At 39.7% G+C, this 15,581-nt stretch overlaps 1 protein-coding gene across 3 annotated transcripts in view; it reads left to right on the top strand.

The window, feature by feature from the left end:
* The window catches only part of BICC1 (BicC family RNA binding protein 1), a 104,206-nt gene extending 99,160 nt beyond the window's left edge, over positions 1-5,046 (top strand). For all 3 annotated transcript variants that reach the window (XM_071563978.1, XM_071563980.1, XM_071563981.1), the window contains 2 exons: positions 622-721; positions 2,174-5,046. In XM_071563978.1, the coding sequence (XP_071420079.1) occupies positions 622-721; positions 2,174-2,304 (231 nt within the window). In that variant the 3' untranslated portion in view covers positions 2,305-5,046. The remainder of the gene's footprint in view (positions 1-621; positions 722-2,173) is intronic.
* The last annotated feature ends 10,535 nt before the right edge of the window (positions 5,047-15,581 follow it).

Here is a 15,581-nt window from a genome sequence, read left to right on the forward strand (position 1 = left end):
GCTTTTATTTGACAGCTGAGTTTTGTTGTGGTTTTTCTTACCTCAAGAGCTGCTGATTAGGTATGAGATGAGCCAAGTAGTTTGGCCGGAGTGAAAACTAAACAATTTTCCATTGTGTTTCTGCAGATTGTATTGGGAGAAAAAATACCACAAACTTCCATGGTTGCACATTCTGTGGAATGCTCAGTGCCTGAACCCAAATGTCACCAGCAGTTGAGCAATCCTCCTGTGCTAACCTACCATAGTCTGAAGCACCTATTATAAGTACAGACATAGATAACTGGCACATACAATGTTCCTAGATACATTGTAGTGATTGTGGTAAATACTCAAAATATCAAGACTCACAAATAAATAAGACTAATTGATCTTCTGTGATTGTCTAACACTGCTTACTTTTCAGTTTCTTGTTCTCTGTCAGAAATGTAGCACATTGAACAATGTGTGAAAAAACCTTTGAAAAGCCATAACTGCTATTTACATGGAAGAAATAGGTTGGCAGAGCACCTGTACAAAGGAGTAGGGGGGAAAAAAATGAAGCTATTCTGAACCACATTTATCACTGAATGCCTTTGTGGAAAGACTTGTTTTGCGTAATTTTCCTATTTCTTTTTACTCTAGATTGATCTGCAGACATTCCTTACTCTTACTGATCAGGATTTGAAAGAGTTAGGAATTACCACTTTTGGTGCCAGAAGAAAAATGCTGCTTGCAATCTCAGGTAAATAACACAGAGTATCATTTGTTGATTTTTAAGCTCGTTTGTATTCTTCTCACTGACTTGTGTGTTTATAGCTCGCAAAGGAGCTTGGAAGGACTAAGACACTAGTCCACAGAGGTGCTTAAATCCAGGCTTTATGGAGCATTCACATCACCAAATAGGAGTTCAGTTGCAGTAGTCCTGTCCAGTTGGAGCTTGGTAGAAAGTTTGTTTCACTGCAGGTTGTGAAGTTTGTTTGATGCTCCAAAATCGTGAGTCCAAAAAGCTCTGGGATTACAGGCACTGCAGGGGCTGAATGGCACAACATACCTGTCAGAACTGATATTTTCAACTTTTTGGTTCCCTGTTCTCCACTTTATTGATTAGCAGAACAGTCATCCTACTGGGAAAAGCTGCCTGCTTTTGAGGGGCTTTGGTTTGGGGTTCTTTTTAGGCCATTTTTTTTCTGCAAAATACACAGGTTTGAAAGAAACATGTAGTTCTTACTTGGAATTTTTCTAACCCACTCAGCTTACTAGGTTGTCTTGATCCTACATGCAGAAAGATGAAGGCCAAATATAATTTCTTACAGTGTGCTGTAGTAAATAAAGCCTAACTAGATTTTTCTGATTGTAATAAGTAGCATCAGATTTCTTATTACATAGAAGTGCTGTTGTCCTTGTCTGGGCAATGAATCTGTATTGGAGTTTCTTTCAGATGCTTCATTGTTACACTAGATTTTCCTCCCAATTGCTTCCCTTCTACTGATGGAATCAGTGAATGTTTTATTAACTTGAAATGGTGGTGTGAAGAGGGTAAAAATGCAATGTACTTAGTTCAGAAGCAGACATGAATAACTATGTAATATTTCAGTGATTTTTATCTGTCTGAAGTTTGGTTATGAGAATAGAAAAGTGGGAAGAAACTTTCTGGATGAGCTATTGCTAATACAAGATTAGCATGCATGTTTGAATGAGAGGTGATCATCTCTTTTTTTCCTCAAAGTCCCAATTAAAATATTGCTTCAGTTTTGTGTTTAAAGTAAAGAATTGTGCATTGAGTAATGATCAAGATGGTAATAAGCTTTTCTGTCTTCTCAGTTTGCATTGCATGGTTGCACTGCAGCATGTACCTCCAGGAAGACTGCAGCCTTTGTGTGTTTTAACAGAAACTTTTTAGTGTTTCAGATATGTCATTTGGATTTATATCAGTGTTGCCAAAAGTTACCTACTTCACACTGTACTGGTGTCAGTAAGAATTACACCAAATACATGCCTGTGTCCCAGGCAGCCTCTGAGTCTTAACTTGACACTGGTTATCCTGTTGAACTGCTGAGTGAGTTCCTCACGGATATTTTCAGTTCATGTAATTCTAAGATACTTTGCTCCTTTAAATAGCTTTGCATTCTATTTAGGTCAAAATATTAAAATGAATTTCTGACAAGAGAGTCATGTGTGTGTTTGACCTTTATAGAACTGAATAAAAACCGCAGGAAGCTCTTTGACCCGTCCAACATGCGTGCCTCGTTCCTGGAAGGTGGAGCCAGTGGGAGACTGCCGCGCCAGTACCACTCGGACATTGCCAGCGTCAGCGGCCGCTGGTAGCGCCAAGCTGTGGCTCACAAGGTCAGCTGCAAAGATGGACATGGCAATCCTGTGGACAGCCTTCACTGCACACCACCCTCTGCACTTTGGGAGTTTGGGCATCAAGGACCAAAGCATTTTGTCTGCACAATACTGTGCCAAAAAAAACAGAGAAAACACATTTTGTCTGAGCTTTTTTGAAACACCAAATGTGGGATACGTTTTACTCATGTAGATTGGACAGAATTTGCAATAATAATAATAATATAGGGTTCTTTGTTTAGTATTTTATTACCTATAACTATAATGTATGCACTGAATTTTTTACTTTGTTGAATGAAGGAAGAATGAAGAGCTGGGATGCCAGAGAGCATAGATTTGGTTTTATCAAGGTGGATTTTTCTGGTACTGCTTAAAATAATTATTGAGGTCTTTCTGCACTTTACATGTTCTGATTTCTTGTCCTGTGGAAATTTATTTCGCTCTTTCATTTCCATATCAATTTTTATATTGGCACTAATCAAATTTTTTCAGGTGTTCCTGCATTAAGTCACATCTCACTATAATGGTACTAGAAACTGGTTCTTACGCAGATTTTTTTTCTTTTCTCTGCCTCCTGGGTAGTTATTTGAAGAGAATGTTCCAAAATAAGTCACTTGGTAGTGGACCAGTCCTATTATGCTCTAATGAAGCAGTGTAAAGCTGCCTGCAATAATACTCACTGTAACAGATGCAATGAAAGACCAAAATGGACCTTGCAATATTAACCCTTTGCAGTCAACATATTTAACTGCTGCCTGTTATGCTAAAACTGTTTTTAATGGTTGTTTCAAAGCAAAGGGCTATTTTTAGTACCCTGCCACTAAAGGACACTTATTTATATCAGACTTTTATTTTTAGATTCTATACACCTGCAATACGTAACAGATTAAACTGATCTACTGCAGATTTATGGTAGAGAATGAAAGGCATTCATCAAACTAGAGCTCCGGGCTGTCAGTTTGATTAAACGGACAACTAATCTAATTTGACAAGACAGCACTGTTGCCATTTAATAAATGACGCATATTACTTACATGACTATGCATGCAGCAATTAAGTGACCTACATAAAATAGATGTAATAGCATCTGTTTTGTTCAATCTGAATTTGTAATTGTCAGCTGCAGAAGTGTTTCAAACTCCAGAGATGAACTATTTCTGAAACAAGTTATGTTCAACAGAAAGAGTCCATGTTATAAGTGGCTAGAGCCAGCTTTTGCATTCTTATACTGTGAAAGTCCGAATGATTTGGCAATGTTATGCCTCTGTCTTGACAGATGTTGTGTTATGGGTTTATGAAGGGTTCCGATATAATGAAGGAATTCTTAAAGTGCCTCTTTTTGCAATGCAATATGTAGTTTCCAAGCATTAATTGAAAAGCATTCCCATGAGAAATATTGTGAATTACCTCTACTGTAATGAATTATTTATGTTCAGTGTACAAGCCTTTTGAGATGGACATAAACCACTGTCAAGTGCTCTTAACAGAAGGCATTAGAATAACATTTGCAGTAGTTGGGTTTTATGCAAAAATGGGTGAGAAAGAGTTCTGACACTTTCCATGGATAATTCTTTCTTTTAAGGTGAGAATGCAAAATGATGTATGGAGAAATTTGCACACACAAAGGGAATTTAAAGAGACTGTTACTTGAGGGCATGGATGATCAAGCAATAAAATAAAGTCGTCTTGTGGTTAGCTAAAGATTGCTGCTCAGTACTCATTGCAGCCATATCTACTTAATGGTGTATAACTGGGTGACTTCCCCTCTAGATGAAGAAGCAGCTTTGTCTGGATTTCAAATGGTAATACAGATATGAATGGACAGAGCTGTATCTGGTACACATGCAGTTGTTCACATCAGAGTTCCTGTGCTCAATGCCAAGAGTCAATATCCACGTATCTGAGAGAGATTTGTGTGTATGTGTGTCACACGGGCAAGAGCAACTTCATGGAAACCCTCTTGGAAGCCACGACTTCTCATTGGAAAATTACTTACACTTGTGCTTACTTCTAAGCATGTAGGTAGTTCCATTCACATGGACTACTTATGTGCTTACAGATAAGCTGTCGTTTCAGTGCTTGCATTTGCAAGACCAGTGTTTGTAAATCAATTTGTATTCAGCCATCTTATTTTATAAAATGTTTTTAATGGCATTGATATTCAGCAACACTTTGGGCAGAATTTTCTGCAGTCCCTTTCTCCTTATTTTGCTTAAAAGCATCAGGAAACTTTTACACTCTAGTCTTTATGTGCTATGTATCCAGGTGATACTATACTCAGAAACTCATTTTATTACAGTGTTAAGTTGATGTGGCCTTTTGCTGAGCAGTTCTTATATCAGCTACACCAAAGTGAAGAATTTCCCTTGAACAACATTCTTTTCCAATAGGGCTTCACACAAAAAAAAAAAAGAACACACTGGAAGTAAAAAATTTTCTCACTTACTTTGATTCCACAAAGGGAATATAACAGTACAGTGTACCGAATTGTTAGTGTTATATTATGCACAAATATTTGACTTGCTACATAAAATGTTAGTTTTAAATCTGTGCCTTAATAGTGACCAGTTATCTGTAAATATAGAGCAGATACAGATTGTATTTTTGTGGGTTGTGTCCTTTTAGTGATTTTTTAAAAATAAAAGTTGAAATTAAAACATTAAAAATGGGAATTTTCAAAACTAATCAGTGTTGCATAAAATAAATTTATATAGCACCCTTGTATTCTGATTGGTTCATGAAGTATTTTTTATATAGACCGAGTTCCAGGGATGCTTGCTTGTTAATAAAATACAAAAAGCAGTATTTGACATAATTGCAACATGTTTCTTTCACATGCTAATGCTTTGTGTGTTTTACTCTACTTTTTATCACATATGGTGTCTGGCTTTTAAATGTGTGCTTTTTTGAAATACCTCTCCTTAAAAATTAATACAAAAGAGTTAAATTATCATAGGTTTAATTCATATCAGGTTTTAATGGTTTGGGTTCTGTAAGTTTTATTCTTTCTTTGCTGTTTCCATTTTAATGACTATCTGTTTTGGTCAGGTTAGGACAGTTCTGTGTGTTCTCTCATGGTAGTCATTGTAGTGTTGCTTCCTGTGTAGAAGTGGGGGGAGAGAGAAAATAGTTTAAAAATAAAAAGGAATTCTTTCTTTGGGATGCTGGGCCATGAGCAATGAGCCTCTAGTGAGAGGCACAGCTTTCACACCGAGGTAAAAAATGCCAAAACATAATCAGTTTTGTCTCTGCTCCACAGGTAGGGGTCCAGGTTCAGCATTGCTCACCTCACTTAGCACATCCAGGCATTTCGTTATTCCAGCCTCACGTGGTCAGCCACGTGTTAACTGTTTTAAACACACACGCCTCCACTGCAGCGATAGCATTCCTGGCTCACCTTTCAAAAATCTGTGAGTTACTCTTCAGAATACCTATTGAGTATTGCAGGTGTGGGAACAAGTCTCGGAAGGAAATAGTTTATGCCATTGCCTGTTAAGTTTGTTTATCTAAATGGAAATTTCCAGGCAAGTGGACTTGCCAATGGCGCAGCATGTCTGATGGCTGACTAATAGTGAGCTACGGAGGTCTGAAACAAGGGACCATTGTGGGCCGTTTATTTGGGCATGTTCCCTCCAGTGGACCACCGTGTGGCTTCAGTCAGCAGGGTGTAAAGCTGGTGTGGGAAAGAGGAGGTAGCGATGGAGTGGGGCTAGTTGGCCATTCTTCCTGTGGGACAGGCAGTGTTCTCACAGCTGGCATGGCACAGCAGCAACAGAATTTCTCCCTGAACAAAGAGGCTTCACCATCCGACTACTCACCACCGCTCTCTGCTACCAGTCAGTGGGACAAAGCTGGTGCTTTCCAGCCTGAAGAAATAGATGTCTATTAAGAAATGTTGCCAATACTCAGGAGAAAACAGATGGAGTCTCCAAACTGTGTTAACATTAAAACTGAGGCACCTCTCCACTGTTTGACCACGCTCCAATCAAACACTTGCTGGAGGAGACTTACTTTTCCAAAGCCCCAGAAAATGCTGTTAAAAAAGGTGGGTGAGTACTGGTCAGGAAAGGTGCAATGGGTAGGGTATTCAGAAACTTGTGCTTGTACTGTGAAATAAGAAGTATTTGATTCCAGACAAGTCTGGACATTGCTGAAGTTACCTTTGATCCTTGAAGAACTGGCTTCCTTTGTGTCACAGGTATTTGAGCAAAGGAAGGTTTAGCTTTTACTTGGAGGTTCTGCAAAGTTTTTGAAGATTTGAGAAGATGCAAAAAACTAAAGAACTTGTAAAAAATTTTCAATAGGTATGATTGGTGTCTGCAATATTTTTAACAGCTTCTCTGAAAGTGGGGAGCTGTAAGGGCATGGGAGCAGCTAAGGGAAGGGGCTTTAGAATGGTGAAGTTTAAAAGAGCTCTTTTTTTGAATTATAGGAAGTTGGGAGTGAGAAGTATCTTGTAACCTGTAAAGCACACAATAATAATAAACTTGTGGGTTTGGTATAAAATCCCTTTATTTTTCTTTTGGCTTAAAATATGATCTGGAGCAGAAATTACCAGAATCCACATATTACCAGAGGCCTTTTGCAGATGATATATTGTATTAAGGAAAAATGGAGTTTTATGTTTGTTTCCTGTGCTACAGATGTAAATTTTTATAGTGTTTACAATTTTAATATTACATGAATCAACAAAGCAAGCTTTAAGAATAAAATAGTAGAACAGACATCATTACCAATTTTGAGTATTGACACAGCTATGAGGGGGTGTAATTGTTGATTGAAATGATTTTTTTCCCCTGTTTGAAGAAAGTGTAGTATGCAAGAAACAGACTGAAATTTTAGCAAACTATTTATTGTAGTAAGGTTTGATAGAAAAATGAACATAAGCAAAACCAAAAAGTGAGTTTTCGGCCTTGAAAGAAAAATAAGTCATGAACTTTCACGTCTGGCTTTGTTGGGGTTTTTGTTAATAGTCCAGAAAATACTTTCTGAAATACTTGAAATTACCTGTAAATACATTTGCAGTGTATTGTTTAGTTATTCCCAGTGCCTTTTACAACACCGTGAGAGCTATAACTACAAGAAATATTCTGAGAAGTCCTTTTGACACTGAATTGAATCAGAACAAATATGAATTATGTTGGCAAATGAAGAGACTTGGTTATGAAGATGTAGAATGTTTTGGCATTATTCAAAGCATCATTTAGTGTCAAGTTTCCCCACTTTTCTAAGGAGTAAGATTTGGAGGATATTTTCTCTACTGAGAAATGCAGAATGATTCCAGATGTTGATGAAAATATGAAGAAAGATGAATACATTGTGATGGAAATTGCCAAGTTTGTGCCAAAACTGTATTGCAACTTGATGGAAACTAACAGATGGAAAAAGCAGAGCATAAATACAAGGGAAAAAAAACCCAATACAATTATGTAATGAAATAAAAATTTGTCGCTTCTAACAATGTGTGATGAATGTTGTAAGAAATAATGTTGCCGCTAATGTAATAAGTGGAGGACCATGAATTGCTACAGCTCTTGCTACGATAAGAATCACAGTTTGTCACCCATGAAGAACAGAAGAAATGCACATGGCCCTAGCTTATGGTTCCCAAAACTAAAGCCAGCCATGGAAAATGCAGTCTCATTCTGTACATACACAATATAGAAGAGAAATGAAGAAGATGTGAGGGATTTTTTTGAGAAAGGGACAATAAGGAACCTCCAGTAGACAGTGAATCTTGCAGTATGTTAGACATTAATGTACCAAGGGAAAAAGAAGATGAAACCCAAGGATAATTTTCTTGTCCTTTAAAATAGATCCAAAGTTCAGATACAACAAAATATTCACAACCTTTTCCTTTAGCAGGAGTCTTCCCACCATGCAGCAGAGCAGTGTTTTGGTTTCTCAAGAGGAAGCCTCTGTTTTCATGCCAAAGCTCCCCTCACTCAGAAGTTGCTATTGGATGGTACCAAAAACATCCTTACTCTGAAAAAGCTTGAAGAAGCACTGGATGCTCAGCAAGGACAGTTCAGTACTAAAAATGCTGATTCTTCTGATACTACAAGATGTCTTTATGTAGCCCATCACCTTGAAATCAGTACAAACAAAGCTAACTTGGTGAGGCTAAACTGCTGACAGAATTGAATCTTGCTTGGAAACTGGATAGGAGACAACTAGCTAACTAATCCCAGTGGGGCAAATACTTTAGTATAGTTATATTAAAACTATCTTTGTGCCAGCAGTGTTTCTCCTGGCACCAAATGGTGACAAAAGCCAGCAAGCTGGAATGCTGAAGGCATCTGTCACATAGGAAAGCTCCTCCTGAGTGTGCCTCCGGCACTGCTTATCTTCCATCTTCACTCAAAGTGGTTGCAGATGCTCCACTGTTGACTCAGTGCTTTCTTTCCATTATACTTTTGGATTCCAAATGCTAGAAAGGGCTAACTTTTAAATTTTACATGCAGTTCCATGAGCTTTTTGCTTGCGCAAGCCCAACATTTTCTTTTTTTCCTAGGAGTGATTAATGAGTACAGTATCCAGAACCACTAGAGTGGTTGAGAGCTTTGAAGGATTTTTTTGAAGGGATTTAAAAGTCATGACTGAAGACTGGAAATAACACTTCTGGCACTGCTGCCCTTCCTGGCTGCTGGTGGTGTCTGCTCACCTCTCCTAGATCTTGGCTCTCCCAGGCTTGGCTCAAGTTTCTGCTCACTTCTGACAAGCAGTCAAGTTTCAAACAAGTACTTTTGGGAAGTTTGAAGCATTTTATATTTTCAGGCAGGCTGGTGTTTTCTTTGCTTTTTGTGTCAGACTTAAAACTGTGGCAGTGAGAGTACAGATGCTAATGATAATCCTTGGAGAGTGGGAGGAATTAAATTTGTCAGGACAACATAAACAGTACATTCAGATTACGAGGCCCGAGTAGATGAGGGTGTAATTTTTTCAGATGGGTGGTTGTTCATGAAGATCAAGTAAAGGAAATGTTCATTTGCTTCTTTGGTTCATTTTTTAAAAACATTCATAGAAAGGATCATCCTTTTGCATGGTATTCCGATTACAGTTTAAAAATGATTATGCAAAGTGATTCCACAGGGCACTTCCCATAACCAGTAATAAATGCATAATTATTCACAGACAGAGGGTTTCTTCAACATTAGTTGTTGAAGTGCAACAGCACATTTTTTTCTTGCTTCCAACCTGCCTGTAATATTTCTGATGAGGCCAATGCATCCATGTACTTCAGTTGCATATTAATATGTGGTTTTTCTGTGCCCTGGATCTGCTCCAGGAACAAGGTAATGAAGCCCCAGGAACAGAATTGCTTCTGATCTAGTTCTTAGTGCATCTTCTCACAGTGTAAACACACCAGGATGTATGAGAGCATTTCTGGCTTGAACAGATGTGTTGGTCTGCTGGAAACTTTGAAACCCACTATTTTTAAGTCCTCCTTAATCTTTGTGATGAATTTGTAAGCTTCAAGATGTTTTGCATCTGGTTCTGTTTGTCGAATTCCTTTCAAGTGTTTCTTGTGATTATACCATCTATGATAAAATAGGCATTAAATCAAATATTACATGAAGATGCATTGTTTGTTCAAAGCTATAACAGAAATTGCATATTTTGTATCCTTGGTCTATTCTGGGCTTAAGTGAAATTTTACAGACATTTCAGAATTTGTATGTGTACATAAACCCCAAAAATGTTATAACAAAGAATCACAGAGATTGTCTCTTCCACCTCCATTCCCAAAACAAAATTAACAGTCAGTGTTTCATCTTAAGGCATTTTTTTAATCTAATTGAGATTTTCCAATCTCACAAAATTTGGCAGAAGACAAGTTTTTTATGGTTCCTGAACGCAAATCACTTTTTGAAAAACATTCTAAGGTGTTTTCATGTGCTATTCAACATGGGAAGTGTGCAGAAATATCAAAAAGCTGTTGAAAGTTTCCTACTTGACCTCTCACTCTTCACCAGGTCAGCTTTTCCTTCTGCTTGAATGTAGTAAAATTGTTCTGTGTTTAAGCACAGAAAAGAAATCCGTAGTAGAACAATACTTCCTTCCTCTGTGCATGCTGTGATCTTACCCACATTTTTTGAAAACACGTTCTCCAGGCTTCTAGACCTTGTAATATGTTGTATGAAATGTTTAATTGGTACATGGTCACCTGCTCAGAAAGCAGAAGTTTGTGCTCCATAGTGAACAGGCTCTCAATTCGTGTCCCCAAGGGAACCAATTATGCCCATGTTTCATGCTCAAGCATGAACTCTAAAATAGTATAACTTTTCAGCTCTTCCTCTTCGCATAAAAGCTGTTTCTTGCTATGCTGCTTTTGGGCAAGTAGAGTTCTTTCAAGTTCCAGTAAATGCAGTGAACTGCCCCAAATTTGTCAAAACAAATGTTATGGTTTATCTCCTGGCAGCTACCCATGTCTGCATAAAAGTGAGTTTTACTCCATGGGGACCCATAACTGAACCCAATAGTGGCAAATACTTTCTTAATGGTTTATTTTGCTTTTGCAGCATTCACAACTTTGATCATGGAACATCCTAATGAAGAACTGAACAGATACAATTTATTATTTGGAGGTGTAAAATTACTGTGTTATAAACACAGCAAGGAGTTGGATGGTCAGAGATTAACATGAACAGCTATTGGGAAAACTGTGGATGAAAGTTTCCATATTTGACTTTGGGAAGAGTTGCTGCAACAGATCTGAAAGGAACAGGAAATATTGCAAACCTTTGTTTTGCTATTAAATATCGGCATGGGTGGCAATGATTAATGATTAGGAGAGAAAACTTATTTTGCAATGCCCCTTTTAAGAAATATCACCATTTCATTGCTCTGAAGAGGGACATAATGTTCCATCAATCTTTTTAATACATATTCATTAAGGACTGAGCCTATTTTTTATAAATGTGGGTTCATACCAATATTAAGAAACTTGGAAATTTTTCTGCTAATGACAACAACAAAAATCCTTACTCTTTATCTTCAGTGATTTGCCCATCTTCCACAGACCTTTGAATGGGCAGTTTCCCTTCTAGGCAAAAACTCTAACCTTAATTTAAATGTAGATAAAGCCAGAATCAGTTTCAAGCTATTTCTTAATATTTGTCGTATAAATTAAATAACATCACAGCTCAGATTTCCCCAAGGAGATCTTAGGTTGCAATGAGGTCATGCAGTGATTTCTACCACTGCAGGTGAGCTGGATGGGGTTCCACACATCTTTTCCTGGAGGTTTTGGGATCCCTGTTCTCCACCTTTTCCACGGGCTGCCTGGTTGGCTGATTTACCTTCCCACTCCCCATTTCAGGGCTTCCAGGTGGTGTGTCCATGTCCCAGGCCTGGGCTGGGGACACCCAGGACACTGCTGGGTACAGGGTTTGTGGCTGTGGGTGGCACAAAGGGGTCCCAGGCCAGCTGTGGCCAGATGTCAGTGCCCACCCCAGCAGGGCAGGAGACAGAGCTGGTGGGAGGCCATGGACAGGGACATCCCCTATGGAGCGCTGTGGCAGGAGAAGGGGGGAGGGGGGGGGAGGGACTGGGGGAAAATTAATTTGATTTCTTGGCAATTAAAAAAGGTTTGCGTGGTGACAAACAAAGGCAAATTAACCCTGTTGCCACCTCTTTCTGCCCCCTCACCCTCCCCTGCTTTCTTCCCATTCCTGGTGTCCAGGCAGCATGTCCTGACTCAGCCCCTGAGGCTGCTCCTGAGGGGGCCAGAGGGGTGGCCAGAACCAGATGGAACCATCTGGAAACAGCCAGAAGTGGCCAGAACCAGCTGGAACCAGTTTTGCCCCGCATGTGGCAGTGCCAGGCTCTCCTCACAGAGAACCCTCGGCCACGCTGCTGCCCCACAGAGCTGCTGCTGCCACACATCCTCCCTCAGCTCATCCGAGGGTGGTTTGGGAGCAGCCCTGGACAGCCTGGACACAGAAGACACTGGCCCTGGTCATGATGTCCCTCTCAGCCAAAGACAGACAGAACCAGGGCCATCTCCCTCCCTCCCCTCAGTGCCCAGTGAGCGGGGAGCTGAGGCCTGTTTAACACACATGAGTAAGGATGTCCCAGCTGCCATTGGGGAGTTTGGTGCACATGGAGGGGACTGCTGGGGAGCTGCCCAGGTGGGGACCATTACTGGTGACAAGCTGCTGGGTCCAGGTGAGGAGCATTGATGGTGATGGGCTGCTGGGTCCAGGTAGGGTCCATTACTGGTGATGAGCTGTTGCTGGGTCCAGGTGGGGAGCATTACTGGTGACGAGCTGCCCCCAGAGCCCACCCTTCCCCAGCCAGTTGGGGTTTCTCACCACTGTGCTTTGAGGTTGTGGAGCAGCTGCCTCCATTGCCATGAGCTCCTGCCTGAGTTATCCTACAAGGAGAGTCCTGGCCCTGGAGAGCAGAGAGATGAGGGAGGGCAGAAGGAGCTGTGCGCTGGGAGCACCCACAAAGGTAAGTCCTCTCTTAGAATTAAGTCAAAGAAACAAGTTGATTGTAAAGCTGTGTCACCAGGCAGTGTGCTTCTTCTCTGCTGTCTTGTATACTGTGCTTCATATCAAGGGTTTGGGTCTGCTGTCCCTTGGTAGTGAGACGTTGTCTGTGTGCTGGGTCATCCTAAAAGTCTTTAGTGTTTGGCCTCAGAGCTGAGTATTTGCCTGGTTTTGACCTACAGAGTGTATTTTAGTCTCCAAATGCTTGATTTTCCATGTTTTACAATGGTTTTTGTAGCCTGGTATATTTTGAATTGTTTATTCAGCCTTGTCCAGGGCTTGGTTTGTCAGGTGTGGGTGTAAATGCATTGAATCAAAGAGCACCCTGAGGAGGGTCCCCTGCCCTGCTGCATGTTTGGTCTCCAGCTCTGGGTGCTGCCCGGGCCCAGGCTGTGCTTTTGTGTATGACAGTGTGTGGTTTTAAGTTGCATTCCAGTGTGATACGTTGTGTGATGAATTTAGGGTTTGGCTCTGGGAGAGAATCATGAGTTATTCACACAGGTCAAAAGTCATCTAAATCATAGCTCAAAAAATTGTTTTTGTGAGAAATAGGCTTGGGATAGGCTGTTCAATATATTTTGTTATTTATTAGCTGTGCACATCTGACTTTGCATCTTTATCCTTTAATCTGTGCTGATTTGTTATGTTTCTGTGAATACAAGAGCAATCAAAAGGTCATGATTCAAATTGACAACCCTTTAAAACATCTGATCAAGGAATTGCTTTCTATTTAGAGTCACTGATATTTTTGTGAGGCATGGGAGGAAAGGCAATAGCAGATGGCAGAAATTTCCAGTAACATGCAGTGTGATATATAAGCAGAGCTTTCCCAACCCCTGCTGTGGCAGCAGATGGAGAGATTGGCAAGTCAGGAGGACGCTGCTTTTACAGCTTCAGTGCTTTGAAAGCTGGGCTGTGCTGGGTGAGCCGGGGCTGGCAGGGCTGAGGGAAGAGCAATGAATGCCAAGAAAGGCACCACAAATACGTAGCAAAACTCCTAATGATATTCTGAGGTTTTCCTTGCTTTAGATGTTTTATGGATTTTCCAAGGCAAAATATCAGAATTGTGGCTTTCCACCAACCTGAGCATACGCACACACACAGAGGTTGGCCTTTCTGTGTTTTGTAAAATGCTGCAAAACATTTAGAAACTTCAAAACATTTCTGATATTTCTGGGAAACTTAAATAACTAGCATATCATTCAGATAATTGCTGTCACCTGCACTTGCCATCAGATGTGTTTAAAATAATGTCTAAATGTGCTAGAAAATGAACCCACTTTTTTCTGTTACAATTTTGATTTTTCATAGCTGGTAGAAAATTAATTCTATGAATTTAGGTTAATTCTTATTTTACATCATTATCTACCCCATTGTTTTCTTGAAACCTGCCTTCATTCAACCAATCCAAAATGGTAAAACTTAACCATGTCTTTATAAGTGAACTCTGTAGAACTGATACTTGGAACTGCAGTTTCAGTGGTTATATTAGTATGTGCAAATCTTCACTTTTTAGACTGTGTTGATGAGGTTGCTCATTTTATGGGCTTTAAAATGTAGGCACTTTAGAGTTGCTCTGGTGTGGTGCAATGAGAATTCCACATCCCCTGTGCTGTTAGACTGGTCTGTGGCAGGGTAAAGAGCTCCTGGTGGCAGAGACGAGCACCAGGAGAGTTGGAGATCATATTTAGGTCAGAAGCAATAAAAGAAACCTCCCTGAGAGTGTCGCTGATTAATCACTAAAGTGAAAGGTTTTTCTTCCTTTGTATGTACAGTATGTTAAAATTGCCCTTGGTGGGTTGGAACAACACTCTTAGATTTGGCTGGAGCTTTGTCTCAGGACAGTAACCTGTGAATTGCATTATCAAACTTGCCCTTGAACTCTCAGGTGGCCGGGGCACTGTTTGGACTCATCAGGAATCTTGTAGCAGTTGGATTTCATAAAAGTCCAGAAACTATCCGGGTAATACCCTCACAAAACAACATCCTGCTGGCTGAAATGACAAACTTCATTATATCAGTACAGCTACACATACTAAAGAATTTAAAATGTACTTTTACAAGACTACACAAAAACATCACATGCTTACAGGCCTTATAACTAGTAAAGGCTGAGGAAAATCACCTGGTGCTTATTAAACTTTCTTTCATTCTCTGAATTATGTAGCTGAAGTAGGTCAGCATTGTTGACTGTTACTCTCTTACTTTTTAGCCAGAGAAAAGTTAAACATTTCCACCATTTAGACATTTCAATACTAAATAATTCTGTATTTTATACTGTTCATGAGATTTCAGTAACTTCTGCTTCATTTTTTTAATTTAAGCATATGATTTCTGGAACTTAAGGAAGGCAGATAAAAGGCTTGAAATGAGGTTAGGGAGCCAGTGATGAATGTCTTATTTCTGTGAATATTGTATTGTGTTCTAAATAGCTTTAGCTTTTGGGAGCTGTTTTGGGGGAAGTCACAAGGATTTGGTGGTGGTGTTCTGAGCATATTTACCCCTCTTCTTCTCAGTGGTGAATATTGAATCGAATGAAGTACCAGAGATGGGAGATTTCGTTCATCTCCTGTTGTTTGCACAAAAGCTTAAGGTAGATTAAGTATTTTGATAAAAGCTGATTGCAGGAGTTAATACAAGCATGTGGGGTGGTTGTTTTTATTATTTTTTTGAACCACAGAAAAGTACTTTTTGCATGTATGTGTGAACATGGGACTTTGATGCAGGTTTCTACAATGTGCTACTTCTTGACTTGTTTTA

Source organism: Pithys albifrons, chromosome 9, assembly GCF_047495875.1.
Source record: "Pithys albifrons albifrons isolate INPA30051 chromosome 9, PitAlb_v1, whole genome shotgun sequence".
Classification (NCBI taxonomy): domain Eukaryota; kingdom Metazoa; phylum Chordata; class Aves; order Passeriformes; family Thamnophilidae; genus Pithys; species Pithys albifrons.